Below are 16,352 nucleotides of genomic sequence, written 5' to 3'. Positions count from 1 at the left end.
TTGGCAATAAATAATTTCATTTCTACTCTACATGTTGCACTAGAAACAATGTTTTTGTTCTTAAAGTTTTCCATGGATTTGAGGATGATGCAAGATAAGCAACCAAATAATAACTTCCACAAGATACAAACTCGACTTGTAGGGAATGTACCACTTTTTCTCCAGGTGAAATATTTCCACATTCCACATCTTCCCATTGTCCAGCTCCATATACTCCATGAAACATTACATTCGTCCACGTATCACAAACAGCTTGTTCCATTTTCAATGAAAGACACAAATCTTCAGGAAAAGGTTGCCACCAACAATTGGTCACATGAATTTCTATTTCAACAGGTACATAACAAGGTACTTTAAAGAAATTACTATTCTGTTCAACCTGGGTAGAAAAAAACTCAATCTTAGCTCGAGATAAAATCAAGTCAGCATCTAGACAAGCGGATAAACGAGAAGAGATCCTTAGCGGTGTCTTTCCAGACTTTTGGGTCAAAGGACATTCCCAATGACATTCCAATTGCGAAGTGAATATTCCAATTGCTTTGTTGGAAAAAGAATCGTTTCCATTGCTTTCTTTCGCAACTTGTTTCAACATCGATAATAGCTTTGCGGAAAGAACAAAACATATTCTTTGACATTCATCTGGTTCCAAATGCACGCCTGTCACATGACGTTCGGTTGGACTCGCAATATCCAAGTTGATCGGAGCTCCTATCCAATTTTCAAGTTCCAACACCACTTGATAACATAAATGTTCAGTTTCTAACAACGTAGCATCCTCTACTTTTGTTAAGCCAATAAAAGATAGCACTAATGAAGGTTTCATCATCCAAGAGTAAGTAAAACACTGCATCTTCTGAGTTTCTCTTTGATGGATAGATTGACAATGTAATTCTAACGTGCAAGGGAATGACTGATTATCTATGAAATTCTGAGGAGATATAGAAACTGAAGAGAGCAAACAACGACAACTTTGACGGACTGTTCGCTCAAATGAATCATTCTCAAAATTGGTCAACTCGGAGGCTATTTGTAGTAAACAATGATTCATTTCCTTTTCTTCGTATTCTAACGACCCATTTGTTCCTATTTGTTGCAATTCCAACTTCCATTCTACTGACTGAACAGTATGTAACTGACTTATTTTCAGTCCAATATCTAAGTTCACCCTTTCACCATCCCAAAAGACGCCATTATTTTGCAAAGGTCTCCAACTACTAGTAGTATCTTGATTCCATTTATCAAAATGGACACTGGATAAGAACATATTCGTTTCAATGGTTGGAAAGGGTGAAAATATCTCCATAAACACAAATTGACTTTCATCCAACAACAAGTCAATACAAATTCTATTCCATAGTCTTCCTAAGAAACCTACAATACAAAAATGGCCTGCTTTTTCTGCTTTCAAACTAATAGGAATACGTTGTTCTCCTTGAGATAATAGAAAGGGCAAACTATGTATCGAAAAAGTATCCGAATTTCTTTCATCACTTAACGCACGACTTTCCTCGTCCACAATACAAGTCAATATATCCAAAATTTCCAGTGGAATAACACTCTTCAGCTCATTATACAACTCTAGGACAAACTAATTACGGTCATTTGGTTATATATGAATTTCAATGAGTGCATCTTACCTTGTATTCTTCTCCCTTTTCAATATATATTACATAAGGAGAAGTATCGGATACATCTGCTTCTGAATAAGAATTGTTTTCTGGATTGTTCATAAAAGGTGAATAAATAAAAGGGTTGGAAGATAACATCTTTCGAGGTGATGGAGAAGGTGATGCACGGAGATTTGTTGAAGGATTTTGTGATTCATACCTTTGTAAAATGGTTTGGCATCTGGTGTTCTTTGTCAGCCCTTGTCTTTGGTATACTCGAAAAATGAGTGAAATGTCGACAAGGTTTCTTAATAACGAACTGATAATGGAGTACCTTAGCATCCAGGCAATAATTTTGGCATCTTCTGTGGAAACTTTGGACATTTCATCCCAAGGCGAAATGTACTTTGAAATTTCCAACGCCTTCAAACATGACCATAAACAAACTGAAGAATGACCAGAGGCCCTCGATGAAGAAGCAGTTTCTAACAAAGCCAAACGTATAAGACATGGCCATATCATCAAGTCCTTACAAATGCCATCCTTTTGGATAGTTTGATGATCATCATCATCACTGGATAGTGTGCTTTCCTTAGTAGCTAGAGAATAACTATTCCAACCAGCTATCTCTTGGTCATCCAACATAGGGGATCCCTTCATACCAAACAATCGAATTACATGTTGAATAATTGCTATAGCTGCAAGACTATCTCCTTGACGCCTCAATCCAACTGCTTCTCTCCAAAAATAAAAGCTTGCCTTCCTCCAACAACCTGCCTGTAGATAAGCATAGCCTATTAATCCAAGCAACCTAATTCTCTTATCTTCTACAACACCGTTCGGATATCGATTAGGCATCTTCTCTAACACTTCACTTGAATTCTGTAACCATAATAAATGTTCTGAATGTCTACCAGTTTCTGATAAAAAGTTTGCCAATCTCAAACATGCAAACATTTCCATGAAAAAGGCTCTCTTCTTTCGGTATAATTTACAAACTTCATCATAACGCTGAATGACTTGTGATATCAGATCCCTATTCTCCGGTTGAACTTCCACAACGTTTGCTATTCCTGAAAGTGTAGTAAAATCACGTCCTAAGAGAATAGCACAAGCACATGTTCCTTCAATAGCTCCAGCTAACCATAACCAGTCACTATTGGCTCTAGCAGCTGCTGCACAAGCTGAATACTTCATAAAGGATTTATGATAATTGCCATTCATCAGATGGAAATCACCAAAATACTTATCCAAACGAGATGCTCTTCGACGCACCAATTTGGAGAATTTCTCTGCTGCCTTATCTGCATCCATTGGTGATACAATCAAGTCCGCACTAGTCATCATTCTACGAAGCCAAAAGTCCATAGCTTGGTGAATATCTGTTGCAAAAGATATCAACCATGGAGATAACCAATTCTTTAAATTGGAGTCAACCAGTTCCCTTCTATTGAGATACTTTAAAGGTATTGTCGAAGAACTCTCTCCACCACCACCACTTGTCATAGTCGAAACGGATGATGTTGATACATTTGCCAAAGTGTGCTCTGAAACGGAAGAACTGCGATTATGTGAAGTTTTAAAGCTCGCTTTGTTGCTTGAGTTATCTTCTTCACTTGAACTATCGCCTCCATTTCCAGTTGCAGAATATATCGACGTATCATTTCTCGACATTTCCTTTGGATAGGAAGTCGAACTTTCCAAGTCATCCTTTACACTTTCGGCTTCTACTGAAGCAATATCCAGTGAAGTGAACTCTTCTTCCACTTGATTCCAAACTCTTTCCGAATATTTGAGGTCGCGCTCAGTTCGGTTAGTCGTCCTCTCATCTTGGATAACCAGGCATCTCATGACTACTGGTTGCTGTTTTCTCAGTTGCTTGCAAACTTCTGCAAGTTCTTGTTGAATTTTGGCGCTTTGTGCCTGATTATTCGAGTTCCATTCCGAAACTTGTGCTATTCCTATGACACCCCAACTACGTCTAGAAAGTTGAAAGGTTTCCCACTCCGAACTAGGCAATTGTATTATACCATCGTTTTCTTGTGAACAAAGTTGAAACTCAAGTCGGTAAACTGCTGTCTCTTCTCCACTTGCTTTCTCTTGAGAGTTGTTTCTTGTGGGAGGTAAAGCTTCTGAGTGACTCCTCCATCGTTGTGAAAAACTCAATCGCACGACTGCATAGTTTTTAAGTTCTCGAATACTTTGTTCTATCAACGCTTTGGAAACGTTTCCTATAGGAACTACCAAAACTCGAGTATTTGCCAAGTCACGAATAGAACTAGCTACTTCCATATGCTATCTCACCAAGAATCAAACTTTACATCCCAACCAGAAAAGTTATTTCTCTATACATTTTGTCAACTGGACTAACATGGAAAAGACGCAATGGCAAACATTTCCACCAGTCTTATGTGCAGGTATGCACTCTGTAGACCTTTTATTGATCAACTCGGATATTCCAAAAACTCCCGAATCAGTCGTATTCTTTGAAAAGTACACTCATGTTCCTGGAGGTTCAGTTTACAATACCGCTAAGGGTTTCGTGTTATTAGGCATTCCGGTAAAAGTTCTTACCAAAGTAAGCTGTTTATTGATTTTATAAGATCAATTATTTATTATACAGTGGAAACTCTTCTAGGTTGGTAATGATGAGAACGGTCGTTGGTTTATAAAGGAACTAGAAACTTTAGGAATCGATACTTGTGACATAAGGATGGATGACTCGAAAAGCACTTGTCTATCAGTCTTACCAGTTTATCACAACGGAGGAAGAGGCGCATTTAGTCACTTGGGTACAAATACAACAATTCAAGTGGATGATTTGTTGGATGATAAACTAAGACAAGCTCTACAGAATAACGAGATTGATTTTCCTCCTTATTGGGTTTATCATTATGGATATCCTCATATGGTAACTCAAGTACAAGGCAAAGTATTGGCACAACATTTTCAATCTATTCGTTCGTTGGGAATTACGATTGCTTTGGATATGAATGGAGCCAATACCAACGATGAGAGAATCGTACATTCTGCACTTGAGTCGGTAGGAATATTTCATGTCAATATAGAAGAAGCCATTGCACTATCAGGAAAGCATCCACAACACTTGGAAAGAAATTCTAATAACCAACCTTTAGAAGACCGAGTCAACTTTCAACAAGTGAAAGATATAGCTGATTATTTTCATGACTTGGGAGTTGCTTTGATAGCCATTACTTTAGGGCCTCGTGGAGCTTTTCTTTCTACACATTCAAATACTCAAATATTGAAAAAGAATATTCCTTGTTTTCCTTATTTGCCAAAAGGAACACAAGTATTTAGACCCAACTTTCAAACTATGAAAACTATTAATGGAGTTGGAGCAGGAGATACTTTTACAGCTGGTTTATTGGCTATGCTTATATATCAAAAACAGATTCAATCGTCAAGTCTCAGCTTGGAATTATTAGCAGACGTTGGTTTGGCAGCTGCAATGCAAAGAATTGATTCCGGTACTCAACCAAAAATACTTGTGGAACTTGTTCAACAACTCGATAAGATGCCAAGATCTTCTGTTCAACCACTTTGATTTGTCATTTGTAACAAGTCTTCCAGGGCAATCAGGTTTCTATTGCTTCTTTTTGTTTTCTTTCTAGTGGGCCACTTGCTGTTGATGATCCAATCGAATAGGAATATCCCCAAATAAATACATTGGCTCCTCTAAACGATTAGAATTGTTACAAGGCAATAGAGTTATTCCATTTCTTTCTGCAAAGAAACCAACCAAGTCCTTAAAACTTGAGATTGGCATATCGTAAACTTTTCTTCTTCTCGATGTCGAAGATACTAAACTTTCTTCTTCCTTAAAAACTTGTGTTGCTAATAACAGTCGATGAATATCCATGTTTTCAGTATCTTCGCCTGTCATGGCACGATTCATTATATCTAAAGCAATATCAAAAGCTCTTCGAACGTTATTCATTCTTTGAATCTCAACTGGAAACTTTTGTTTCCAAAGGTCATACCAAATAGTTACTCGTTCCCAATCTACATCTTGTAAACTTAGCCATCGCACAAGTGTTTCCAACCAAACAGGAAAGAAACTTTTTAGAAGAATTCCAGCCAAAGCTTCATTCTCAAGTATTCCGTACCAACTAATAATCCAATAGAATACCGAAAATGCTTCCGAAGTGCTTTCAAGGCTTTCTTTATCTGGTATGTCTATTGTCAACTCGTCTTTGAGAGTTGCTTCTAAACGAGGTATCACGTAATGATGAAATAATTTAGATAATGAATTCTTCTTAGCTATTTGTAACCAAGGTTCAACAACCTCTCTAGCAAAACTCTTTGAAGGATGCCAATTCCTAATACATTTTCCAATTCTTCTCCACATATAATCAAAAAGATGAGAAACTCTACGTTTTCCTATCAAAGGGAGCCAAGGGAATATCCAATGATGTGGCATAATATTCTCTGAAAGTTCCCAATCTCCTTCAACTTCTTGTCGAAGTCGTGGATAGACTATATCTGCAGCTACATTTTCAATCAAAGCTTCTGGAAATACTCTACAACATTTTTCTATAAAAGATACCAAATCATGTGGTTGTTGAGCATTAAAGTTGGTAGAAGCTACATGTCTTTTGATTCTTAGGACTACAGTATTCCATAATAATTGCGAATACATCTTAGACTCATCTCTTCCACCAAGCATATTTCCAAGATCAGAGACATCTTGTATCCATTGTCTATCGGGTATCGTTGGTCTCCAATAATGTTCCTTACCTAAATATTCATTCAAGTGGCGTTGAGCACAGGCTGTTAGGGCATCCAAAATGTCACTAGTCTTAAAGCACTCTTCACGGTATTGTTCCAAAGCTTGTCGAACTATGGAAATCAAATCATGTAAAGAAATACTTGAGTCCATTTCCTTGATCAATCCTAAAAAAGATTCAAGAATAGTTCTCTTCTCTTTCAAATCTTCGTAGCGTCCCTCCAAAGTATTCAAATCACTGCGTAATGATATCAATCGTCTCTGTTCCACTTTTAGTTGTTCGGAAGACTGTTCGAGATCACTTTTTGTCAAGTCTTTCAAAATTCGAATATTGTAATGTAATTCTGGAAGAAATGTTTCAGAATTGGTCTCATGTAATTGTTCTACCGCAGGTAATGCTTCAGTAATGTGATTAAGAGAACGCTTTTCAGAACCTCGCATGTCTATAATAACATCATCCAAAGTATGAGTTGATTCTCTATTTGTCTCCAATACACGATTCTCAACACAAACTCTCTTCTTCCACCGTTTCTTATCTGACATGAGTAGTTTTTCCGTTTTTTCATTGCTTACAACTTTTGATTGCTTTGTCTTGACAGCTGAAGAAAGTGAGTTGTTGCTTACACTACTAGTCTTTTCTTGAAATCCGTCGGCTGCCAAACCAAGGTTCTTTGGACGAACTTTTGGTTCTAAAGGCTTGGAAAGTCCTTGTTCATATGCACCCAATCGACCCGTAAAACCCATTTTTTGTAACATCTTCGAGCCAAAACCTTTGGTATACTTTTCCCAACTCCCAAGTTGGTTATGAGTTCCTTGTGAAGTATCCGAGCTTTCATGGGCAGAGAGGTTTCGGTTTCTGTTGTTTGACGCGAATAAATATTCACTCTTCACTTTGCGAACCACTCCAAAGTTTTTAGGTAAAGAGCTGAAAGAATTCCTTTGTTGCCTTTTCAAAAAACCTGGTTCAGTCCAAAATGTCTCTTCTTCTTCTTCACCAGCTTCAGAGTCTTCACTCACGCTCACTTCCGTTACTGTTTGTTCATTGTTCTTCTCTACAGCTGAAGTGCTTTGTGGTATTTCGTCAGACACTGCTTTATCGTCTATCTTTTCTTCCGTTGATGACTTGACAAAGTTCACAGGACGAGGAAGGTCAACAAACCTGTCTTCATTCCTTGTCGAAGAGTTTCCAAACTTGTTGTCCACAACTTCCTCTGTATATTCTTCCCAAAAACTTACATGTTTCCTTTTCTTTGGAACAAATTCTTCTTCTTCTGAAGTACTATCACTGCTATTACTATTGTGCATCAACAGTGGAAAACCACCACAATCTCTTTGAAGATTATTCCCTACTCCAATGTGTGAAAGTCTCTCACATTTTATATGACTTGAACAATTAATATCCTCATCAATAGGATTACTCTAAAAGCTATCTCAATGACTTGAGATTATTATCTTACAAGTTGATAAATCTCAAAGATTATACTCGTCTATGGATCAAGCTATTTATTGAAATCATAATGCTGCAATGGTCCGAATGATTCCTCGTCGGTAACAAAAGTGGTTTTGGATGGATGTTATGACTGGAGCGCCTTTGACCCATTTTCATAGTATCTACGAAGCTTTAACTGAAGAAAGCTCAAAGGAACATACTTCTTCTCATCTATTTGATAATCACTCAAGGAGAATTCCTGCCTGCTTTGAGCATTTATTAGGGTTACCAGACGATGCTTCCTTGAAAAGGAGTTTGGAAATAGTTTCAGAGAGTATTCCACAAGACTCACCTCATCATGCAGTTGCATATTTGTCAGTTTGCGAAATGGCTTTGAAAAAGGCAATAACAAAAGATGGAGTAGTAGACAATAGTACGGAAAGCATTCGAAACTTGTTAGTATTGATGCGTCTGGCCCTACAAGAGTGCAGCACAGGACTTGTTGCTAAAAAAGGCCTCGAATATTTGCAAATAATAGAAACTTTATTGGAGTCTCAATCTTTTGATTCATTGGGCATAGAGACTGGTGAATTGTTGACCGATATTCTGTTTAGAATTCGTGTTTCAGATTGGTCTCAACCTCTAGTGCAACGTTGTATACAGGGAATGGTAACTTGTAGTGTTGTTAGTGGAGCAAAGGTAAGAAAGAAAATGATCACTTTATTGAGAAGTTTGTATGGAGGAGAAAAGGGTGCAATTGCAGTTCATACTTCTTCAACAGTTGCTTTTCTCAATCAAACTCTAAAGTCTTCCAACCATTCTTATGTTTATCGCTCATTACAATTAATGCAAGTTATTCTTCCATTCTTTTCTCGAAAAGATATTTTGCAGTTGCTAGAGAAGTTGTTTTTGTTTGAAAATGAAGATGCCATTTTGTGGCAACTCAACTATGCAGTTGTTTCCTCCGTACTTCGTATAGATTATGAACGTTCCAAAACAGCTGAGAATGAAGCACAAATGAACTTGTTGATGGGAAAGAGACGTCTTGTAGATAGTGATATTCATGAACTATATAACTATCTTTTGCAAAAAGGTTGTCCTTCTCAAAAGATGGGTCTCTCAGTAATATTAGGCTATGTTTGGTCTCTTTGTTTTGGAATGGGTTGTTTGGAAATAGTTCCCAATATATCTTTGGTTTGTTCTGTGATTCAAAAACTCTTGGATAGTTTAGAAGTTTCTGTTTGGTTGGAGACAGCTGCACCATATCGCATTTCTCAAGTTATTGTTCGTTTCATTGTTATATTGGGAGAAAAGTTTCCTTTTGTTTTAGCATCCTCTTCCATTTGCTCAATCTTTTGTCAGTTAACGAATGTGCGATTTTCTTCCATATTTATGTATGCTTGCGAGATTCTCAATGAATTGTTGACAACATTGCTAATGCACAGTAAGAACTCTCATTCTTCATCGGAGAGTAAGGAAGCAGACAGCATCATTCAGATATTGAATCATTTGGTAACCATCCGAAACCATTTGGAATATCAACAAAAGGACAATACAAGTTTGCAACAAGTGCATCATATATTGCAATGCTGTTTAAAGTGTGGAGGTGCAAAATATCTGTTGCGGATGATACCTCTTTGTCAAAATGTTGATGATATCCATCACATGTGGTTATTCGATATGGTGTGTAAATATACTCGTCAATCTTCATTGCAACTATTTTATGTTCATATTCTACCCTTGTATAAACTATTTGCTGAGAAAGTCTATCAAGCTACACAAAAGGGACTAGAAGTGGAAGCAAAGAATTGGAGAATGTATCAATTATCAGTTTGGAATGCCTTTGCTTCCTTTTGTAGAGAACCAGATGACATAAACGATGGATTGATACAACTTCGTGAGCCTCTTATGGAGGTTTTCAAAGGAAAGGATAGCGATGCACAGATGGAAATCGTTCGTGGATTTCGTAACTTGTGTCAAAGTGTTGCAGATGCTCAAACTTATTCTCCAATATTATCCAATGCAATGAAAGAGATACTTCCTGTATTGTTCCGTATTTCATTCGAATGCCCTGTAGAGAAACGAAACCTCGTGTTAGAAACCGTAACATTGGGTGCAAAAGTTTGTTCTTCTCAAAGCATCATTGCTGATTACTTACGAAAGATTATGAAACGGCTAATCGATTCAGTTGCTACAAACACTGATTCGAATGAAGATAACAAAGGTGCTAATCATCAAAGTATTTGGTTACAGTTGGCTACTGCTTTGATGGAATCGCATGTACTTCCATTGGATACTCCAGAAATGCAATTATTGCAAAAGACATTGTTATCCAACTTGGCTGAAAGTCATGATGGATTCTTACAAAAGAAATCTTATCGTGCCTTATTGGATATGTTGAAATTGGAAAATGGTGAAGTTACAGCACCAATTCTAGAACAAGTCACAGGTAGTCCCAATATATGGTATCTATTTCAGAAACTCGTAACTGTACAAAATTCTGTAACTGCAGGTGCTAGAGCGCTAAGAATTGCGTCCATGTCTGTTTGTCTGAAGAAGCTAATTGTAGAACAATTCAAAGAAGCACTACCGCAAGTTCTTACAGAATGGATTTTATCCACCAGAGACCAGTCTGCAAAAGCAAGAAATGCAGCTTTTCAAGCTATTTTGGATGCAATTTCACGTTATAGAAATACTTATTCCGTTGGAAATCTGAACAATTTAGCAGAACAAGAACAATTGGGTTTGCAAGAGATTTTTAGTAAGGTTATTGCAGGACTGGCAGGTAAATCAACAACCATGCTAGCAGCTACAATGGATACTATTGGAAGAATTCTTTTTGAATATCGTGGAGAGCTTCAGTACAATACCCATTTGAAACAAATGATACTGCAGTTATTTATCATTTCCACAGGTCCAGCTTCTGCTTCTTCAAATGAAGAAGCAAATTATCCTGGCCCTGTAACTCTCTTATTGCAACATCCTAGCAATGAGGTTGTTCGTTCAGCTTTAAATCTTGTCAAGGTGTTAGTTACCATCTTACGTGATGAAAATGATCTACTTGTGGTTGCCGATGCCATTATGAGTAGGCTAATGGATGTATCCTTTGATTCTAAGGAAGACTTGCGAAGAAGAGTGAAAGTAATCTTGGAGAGACTGTTACGTAGATGTGAGGTGACAAAAATAGAAAGTATTGTTCCTAAAGAGCACCAGCCATTATTTCATCATGTTAGAAAGACCTGGGAACGAAACAAACGGAAGAAGCGTCAGAACAGAGAAAACAAAGAGCCGAGTACTTGGGATGAAGCTCTTCAAGACGATGATACTCATTCAGCAGAAGATGCAAAAGCAGATCGTCGCATAAATGAAGAAGAGGCAAGTATTGGCACCATTTATTCACTAGTGTAAACTGATCATTTTTGTTAGGAACCGTTGGATATCTTGAGCGCCATGACTCAAGGCCATGGAAGGAGCTTGATGAAAAGGAAGAAGATGGAAATGAGAGACTCAAAAAGAGACAAAGATGCAGTGCGGTACACGGAGACTGGACGAATTATTATCAAAGAGGAAGAAGAAGAGGAAAAGAAGGATAGAAATTTGGTCAATGTGGAAAGAGCACATCATGTCGAAAACTCAAAGTTGAAATCTTCGTTATCTCGTTCCATTGGACAGAAGCGAATAGGACAAGCAATGGTAGACAAACAAAAACGGCATAAAAAGTCCAAAGAGATAGAGACTGGTGCCAGATTTCGATCCTCGAAAGCACAAGGAGATATACAAAGACCTGGAATGCCCCAACCCTTTGCATATATACCACTGCATTTGGGTTATTCTCATGGCAAAATGGGCGGGAAATCCAAAGAAAAGAAAAATGCATGGCGCCAAAGTCGAAAAAAATCCTTGATAAGAACATGATTCATATTTGAAGAAAGAAATGTGAGTTTGTTTGTGGGAATGGCATGAAACGTTAAAAGTATTCCATCTCGATACGGAAATGCTTAGTACATGTCGTATTATGTAACGTATTTTGATAGGAACAATAATAAACAGACAAAACGAATGTTACATTTTTCTTGATGATTCATGTTCATGGCACAAGTGTTGTCATTTCTGGCTTATGTCTGTGAAGAGATATAGTAACTGATTCACAATTATAGATTTGGATGATTTATCACTTGATCTGTGATGAATCATTTTGCTCAGCGAAACCTTTCTGGCTCGAGTCTTGACAAACACTCTTCAAGGAGCAATACTCGTATTGCGTTTCCACCTCCATTATTTGGAAAAGAATTGCAAGTAACTGGTCCAGGTTTTGGTTCACCAATTACTCCAGAAGAACTCGCACGGAGCTTGAGAGAAGCAGATGCAAGTATAGCGTCCGTCATTTATGTAAAGTAGAAAGATTGAGAGTTGGATACGTTAGGACCCCTTATGGGAACTTATAAGACGAGAGGCAGAGATAGGAGCTAGGAACGAGCCTCACTTGGCCAGTACTCTTTTTGCTATTGTTTTGAACCATCGCACTCTAGAGGATGCGCTGTCATTTCATTTAGCAAGCAAGTTGGAATCTGGATATTTTCAGGCAACGCAATGGATGGAGTTATTGAGAGAAGCTATGAATGATTCAGAATTGTATGAAGGTCTCTTTTTCTCCGTGGTTGGACCCCTGAGGTCGTGTTCTTTTGTCTAGGTATCGCAATGCTATTCGAAAGGACTTGATGGCTGTGACGACCAGAGACCCGGCAACACAACATGCGATTCAGGCTCTTCTGTTTAGCAAAGGTTTTCATGCTTTGGAATGTTATCGCTTAGCCAACTGGTTATGGGAAAGAGGAAGGAGACCTTTGGCCCTTTATTTACAAAGTTTGGTGTCGAAAAGTTTTGCTGTGGATATACACCCAGCTGCTAAAATTGGCTCCGGTGTGTTTATTGACCATGCAACGGGAGTAGTTATAGGTGAAACGGCGACAGTAGGAAATCATGTATCCATGCTACACAATGTTACTTTAGGTGGAACTGGTCCGTAACACTTTATACTTGTATCAAAATACGAGATTTACTGTACCAAACTATGAATAGGAAAGGAAACTGGTGATCGTCATCCCAAAATACGAGATGGAGTCTTATTAGGCGCAGGTGCTACTGTTTTAGGTAATATAGTGGTTGGTCGTGGTGCCTATGTTTCCGCGTGTTCAGTTGTAAGTACTCTTTGTACTTTGGAAAATCAAGATTGAAATTCTGCAGGTGTTAAAGTCTGTTGAGCCATTTATGGTAGTTAGTGGTGTTCCTGCAAAGGTGATCGGTATTTTGACTTATCAACAAGGTGTATTTCCATCCTTTGAAATGGATCAAAGAGTTAGTGTGTGTGGAATGTTTATGAAGCCAATCTCGTCAGATTTTGGTCAGGAGGAGAGTTTTGTCGACTTTGGTTTGCATATATAAGCCTGAATAAGAATATTTATTGTTTTCCACACGTTATTGTAGATGGAGACGTTAACATATTGTTGTTCATAGAAAACTGTTTGTGTTGTCTAAGCTAACATGAATCAGCAGCTTTTACTAGTTTGATGAATTCTCTTCACTTATCATGTGATGGTTCTTTTAAAATGGTAGTTTGAATCCAACTCAAGTTTGTAAAGAGTTTCTCTGTTTCCATCTCAAGTGAATAGGAAACAGCATAAATAAATCTCTTCTCATTTTATGTGCTTTGGAGGGAATCCATTCGTTGTTTTTCTTTCATGACCGATGCTCAACGACAGCGCTTTGATTCTCTCATAGAACAAGGTTCCTTTTATGAAGCTGAACAAATGTGTACTGCTTTGTACCATCGATTGCAACGTTCTGGAAAGAAGCAAGAGGCCTTTGACTTGCTTTTATATGGTGCTCGACAATTAGCAAAAGGGGAACAATTCCAGTGTGCTTTTGTATTACTTGACAAAGCACAGGAATATATGAAGAAGCAATACTTTTCAGAGGAGAGTTTTTCACAAGTTTTAAATCTTCTTGGCACCACCTTTCCTAACCACCTGAAACCCAAAGTTACGTTGCTCAACAAACTGGAAAAACTTGCTTCCGAGAAACACTGCTCTGAAGATATTGTACACAAACTGCACAAGTTCCAAGCTGAAACTTGCATTGGAATGGAAGACTATCGCCGTGCACTTTCATATTACAGTTTTCTCAATGATACTCAACTATATACTTCCATTTTAGAGCAGTGGATGTCTGAAGGACTATATAGTGAAGAAGACCTCTTTGTAACGAGACAAATATTATGCTTACTTGCTCAAGGAAAGAGAACGATGGCAAAGGAAGTGTTCAAACTTTGTTTACAGAAACACGACAATTTGAACTCATCTCCATTGATTGGCTTTATATATCTATTATTGGAGTGTTTGGAGCGCAACTTGTTTTCTTCACTAGAATCTTTGATAGCAATATATAAATCAGTTTTTGATAGAGATGCAAACTTGTGGAAGCTTTTACATGAAGCCATTGATTATTCTAAGAAACATCGATAAAGCAAATCATTGCGAGAGAGAGATGATGCAATCCATTGCTGTTGACGAATTGAGAAATCTCTGGTGGTCCTATGAGACTCTCTTGTTGTATATACCAACAACAAGAAGATATTGTATAGCCACAAGTTCCAATGTCTAGTAAAAGTAGCAACCAAACTTCAAGCCAATCTTCTGAAACACCCCATTCCAGCTGTCCAGCCTCATCTACTGAAGAAAAGTTGGTGGAATGGTACGACTTCACTTTGTATTATTGGGCCTTTTGATGAAACTTTGTATATACACTAGTCCTATTTGTTTTACTACTTTAAAAGATTCCTTTGTAACTCCTTGTCAACACACGTTTTGGTAAGTTTTATTTGAGTTGAACTTGTCACTGACACACCACATATAGTTATGAATGTATATCCAAACATTTGGAAACCAAAAGCAGTTGTCCCTCTTGTGGACGATATTTAGTGATGAGTCTCTTGAAACCCAACTATGAAGGTATGTAAAGACAATACTTTTTTTGGGACAGTTGACTGGACGCTCTATACAAGTCGATGAAGCAGTCAAGCTATACGAAGAAAGAAAGCGAAAGAAACGTAGTCGAAGCAATTCCTATCCTTTAGCTGCAGATTTACAGCAATTGATGTGTCAAGTGGATAGTTTATCAGCAGAAGAATTGACTGCACTCATTGAAGACTTGAAAAGTAAAAAGGAGCAACGAGAGAAAACAGAAAAGCGAGAAGATCAATTCTTGCTATTTGAATTCTTACAACAAGCAATATCTAAGAAAGAATCCACTGTTAAACGTTTAGAAGAAGAGTTGCAAGTATTATTACAAAGTCGAAATTATTTGGAATCCGAATCTCCATTATTACAAGAATGGAAAGACAATTGGTTAGAAGAACATATGCACAACTCTTCTTCTCTGCATATGAATAGGCGACAACGTATTATGGAACATTTTGACTATTTAGAAGATCGATTTTATTCTTTGCATTCACAAGAAAGAAAGTCATCTGATTCTGAAACGAGTTGCATTGGAGCAGTGCTCGATACTTTTCGAGAAGATTTGTATAAATTTTCCAAATATTCGGGTTTACATTGTAAAGCTATTTTGAAACATGCAGAGATACCGAACATTTCGAATATCATTTCGAGTATTGAGTTTGATAGGGACTCGGAATATATTGCAACTGCAGGTGTTACTAAGAGAATTAGAATATTTGAGTTTGGAAGTATATTAGAGTCAGTCTTGGATACGCATTATCCTGTGAAAGAAATGGTTTCTTCAACCAAATTGAGTTGTCTTAGTTGGAATTCTTATATTCATAATCATCTTCTTAGTAGTGACTATGAAGGTGTTGTAACATTATGGGATGCGATAACAGGCCAAACTTTGAATGAGTTTGAAGAACATGAAAAGCGTATTTGGTGTGTTGACTTTTCTAAAGTGGAGCCTACGAGGTTTGCTTCTGCTTCAGATGATGGAAAGGTGAAGATTTGGAGTAGTTTACAGTTGAATTCTGTAGCAACAATAGAGAATAGGTAAGTGATAAAAAAGAAGAACAAGTGAAGATGGAATTGATTTGTTTAGAGCAAATGTCTGTTGTGTTCAATTTCATCCTACAATGGAACATTTGATATCTTTTGGTTCAGCTGATCATCAAGTTTATATGTATGACTTGCGTCAAACCAAACAAGCATTGCAAGTATTAAGAGGTCATCGAAAGGCAGTCTCTTATATCCAATTCTTGAATGGTTTTCATTTGGTAAGTTTTATGTTTTTGTAAAGAGTAATAGTGCATAAGATTGTATCTTCATAGGTCAGTGCCTCAACAGATAATACATTAAAGTTATGGAATGTATCCCAGTCTAGTGTCGTACAAAGAAGTTTTCAAGGACATCGAAATGAAAAAAACTTTGTTGGATTATCGACGAATGAAGAATATATTGCATGTGGAAGTGAAAATAATGCTGTTTATGTGTATTATAAGGAAATAAGTATTCCCATGTTATTGTATCGGTAAGTATTCTTATTATCATCATGATATATGAAT

General features: G+C 37.4%; 7 protein-coding genes across 7 annotated transcripts; 5 read left to right on the top strand and 2 right to left on the bottom strand.

Annotated features, from left to right (window-relative positions):
• On the bottom strand, nucleotides 1–3,933 carry Gasu_43350 (uncharacterized protein). The gene is made up of 2 exons (XM_005704632.1): nucleotides 1,638–3,933; nucleotides 1–1,588 (listed from the first exon to the last, which is right to left on the bottom strand). The coding sequence occupies exons 1-2, from the start codon at nucleotides 3,897–3,899 to the stop codon at nucleotides 23–25; spliced, it is 3,828 nt and encodes a 1,275-aa protein (XP_005704689.1). The 5' UTR covers nucleotides 3,900–3,933; the 3' UTR covers nucleotides 1–22.
• A 10-nt stretch (nucleotides 3,934–3,943) lies between these two features.
• Gasu_43340 (pfkB-type carbohydrate kinase family protein) lies at nucleotides 3,944–5,208 on the top strand. Its single transcript, XM_005704631.1, has 2 exons — nucleotides 3,944–4,185; nucleotides 4,246–5,208. The coding sequence occupies exons 1-2, from the start codon at nucleotides 3,979–3,981 to the stop codon at nucleotides 5,173–5,175; spliced, it is 1,137 nt and encodes a 378-aa protein (XP_005704688.1). The 5' UTR covers nucleotides 3,944–3,978; the 3' UTR covers nucleotides 5,176–5,208.
• Nucleotides 5,209–5,216: 8 nt separating this feature from the next.
• Gasu_43330 (uncharacterized protein) lies at nucleotides 5,217–7,713 on the bottom strand. The gene has a single exon (XM_005704630.1). The coding sequence runs from the start codon at nucleotides 7,660–7,662 to the stop codon at nucleotides 5,239–5,241; it is 2,424 nt and encodes an 807-aa protein (XP_005704687.1). The 5' UTR covers nucleotides 7,663–7,713; the 3' UTR covers nucleotides 5,217–5,238.
• Nucleotides 7,714–7,893: 180 nt separating this feature from the next.
• On the top strand, nucleotides 7,894–11,868 carry Gasu_43320 (uncharacterized protein). The gene is made up of 2 exons (XM_005704629.1): nucleotides 7,894–11,161; nucleotides 11,213–11,868. Exons 1-2 carry the CDS (start codon nucleotides 7,925–7,927, stop codon nucleotides 11,699–11,701), a joined length of 3,726 nt encoding a protein of 1,241 aa, XP_005704686.1. The 5' UTR covers nucleotides 7,894–7,924; the 3' UTR covers nucleotides 11,702–11,868.
• A 55-nt stretch (nucleotides 11,869–11,923) lies between these two features.
• On the top strand, nucleotides 11,924–13,487 carry Gasu_43310 (serine O-acetyltransferase). Its single transcript, XM_005704628.1, has 5 exons — nucleotides 11,924–12,151; nucleotides 12,210–12,418; nucleotides 12,477–12,805; nucleotides 12,866–12,984; nucleotides 13,031–13,487. Exons 1-5 carry the CDS (start codon nucleotides 11,972–11,974, stop codon nucleotides 13,226–13,228), a joined length of 1,035 nt encoding a protein of 344 aa, XP_005704685.1. The 5' UTR covers nucleotides 11,924–11,971; the 3' UTR covers nucleotides 13,229–13,487.
• A 6-nt stretch (nucleotides 13,488–13,493) lies between these two features.
• Gasu_43300 (uncharacterized protein) lies at nucleotides 13,494–14,398 on the top strand. The gene has a single exon (XM_005704627.1). It carries the CDS (start codon nucleotides 13,525–13,527, stop codon nucleotides 14,305–14,307), a length of 783 nt encoding a protein of 260 aa, XP_005704684.1. The 5' UTR covers nucleotides 13,494–13,524; the 3' UTR covers nucleotides 14,308–14,398.
• Nucleotides 14,399–14,403: 5 nt separating this feature from the next.
• Gasu_43290 (E3 ubiquitin-protein ligase RFWD2) lies at nucleotides 14,404–16,348 on the top strand. Its single transcript, XM_005704626.1, has 6 exons — nucleotides 14,404–14,536; nucleotides 14,593–14,652; nucleotides 14,699–14,793; nucleotides 14,847–15,840; nucleotides 15,890–16,064; nucleotides 16,119–16,348. The coding sequence occupies exons 1-6, from the start codon at nucleotides 14,439–14,441 to the stop codon at nucleotides 16,320–16,322; spliced, it is 1,626 nt and encodes a 541-aa protein (XP_005704683.1). The 5' UTR covers nucleotides 14,404–14,438; the 3' UTR covers nucleotides 16,323–16,348.
• Nucleotides 16,349–16,352: the final 4 nt, after the last annotated feature.

This window comes from Galdieria sulphuraria (assembly GCF_000341285.1).
Source record: "Galdieria sulphuraria unplaced genomic scaffold scaf_39, whole genome shotgun sequence".
Lineage (NCBI taxonomy): Eukaryota > Rhodophyta > Bangiophyceae > Galdieriales > Galdieriaceae > Galdieria > Galdieria sulphuraria.
Note: the sequence above shows the minus strand (reverse complement) of the source record. Positions and strands in the feature narration are given on the sequence as shown.

Excerpts from the sequence above, each read along its gene's own strand:
- Gasu_43350 (XM_005704632.1), bottom strand. The coding sequence starts at position 3,899 with ATGGAAGTAGCTAGTTCTATTCGTGACTTGGCAAATACTCGAGTTTTG. Across the intron at positions 1,589-1,637 it reads AAAAGGGAGAAGAATACAAG|TTTGTCCTAGAGTTGTATAA; the intron begins GTAAGATGCACT and ends GACCGTAATTAG.
- Gasu_43340 (XM_005704631.1), top strand. The coding sequence starts at position 3,979 with ATGGAAAAGACGCAATGGCAAACATTTCCACCAGTCTTATGTGCAGGT. Across the intron at positions 4,186-4,245 it reads CGGTAAAAGTTCTTACCAAA|GTTGGTAATGATGAGAACGG; the intron begins GTAAGCTGTTTA and ends AAACTCTTCTAG.
- Gasu_43330 (XM_005704630.1), bottom strand. The coding sequence starts at position 7,662 with ATGCACAATAGTAATAGCAGTGATAGTACTTCAGAAGAAGAAGAATTT.
- Gasu_43320 (XM_005704629.1), top strand. The coding sequence starts at position 7,925 with ATGGATGTTATGACTGGAGCGCCTTTGACCCATTTTCATAGTATCTAC. Across the intron at positions 11,162-11,212 it reads GTCGCATAAATGAAGAAGAG|GAACCGTTGGATATCTTGAG; the intron begins GCAAGTATTGGC and ends CATTTTTGTTAG.
- Gasu_43310 (XM_005704628.1), top strand. The coding sequence starts at position 11,972 with ATGAATCATTTTGCTCAGCGAAACCTTTCTGGCTCGAGTCTTGACAAA. Across the intron at positions 12,152-12,209 it reads GGAGCTTGAGAGAAGCAGAT|GACCCCTTATGGGAACTTAT; the intron begins GCAAGTATAGCG and ends TGGATACGTTAG. Across the intron at positions 12,985-13,030 it reads ATGTTTCCGCGTGTTCAGTT|GTGTTAAAGTCTGTTGAGCC; the intron begins GTAAGTACTCTT and ends GAAATTCTGCAG.
- Gasu_43300 (XM_005704627.1), top strand. The coding sequence starts at position 13,525 with ATGACCGATGCTCAACGACAGCGCTTTGATTCTCTCATAGAACAAGGT.
- Gasu_43290 (XM_005704626.1), top strand. The coding sequence starts at position 14,439 with ATGTCTAGTAAAAGTAGCAACCAAACTTCAAGCCAATCTTCTGAAACA. Across the intron at positions 14,653-14,698 it reads CCTTGTCAACACACGTTTTG|TTATGAATGTATATCCAAAC; the intron begins GTAAGTTTTATT and ends CACCACATATAG. Across the intron at positions 16,065-16,118 it reads TCTTGAATGGTTTTCATTTG|GTCAGTGCCTCAACAGATAA; the intron begins GTAAGTTTTATG and ends GTATCTTCATAG.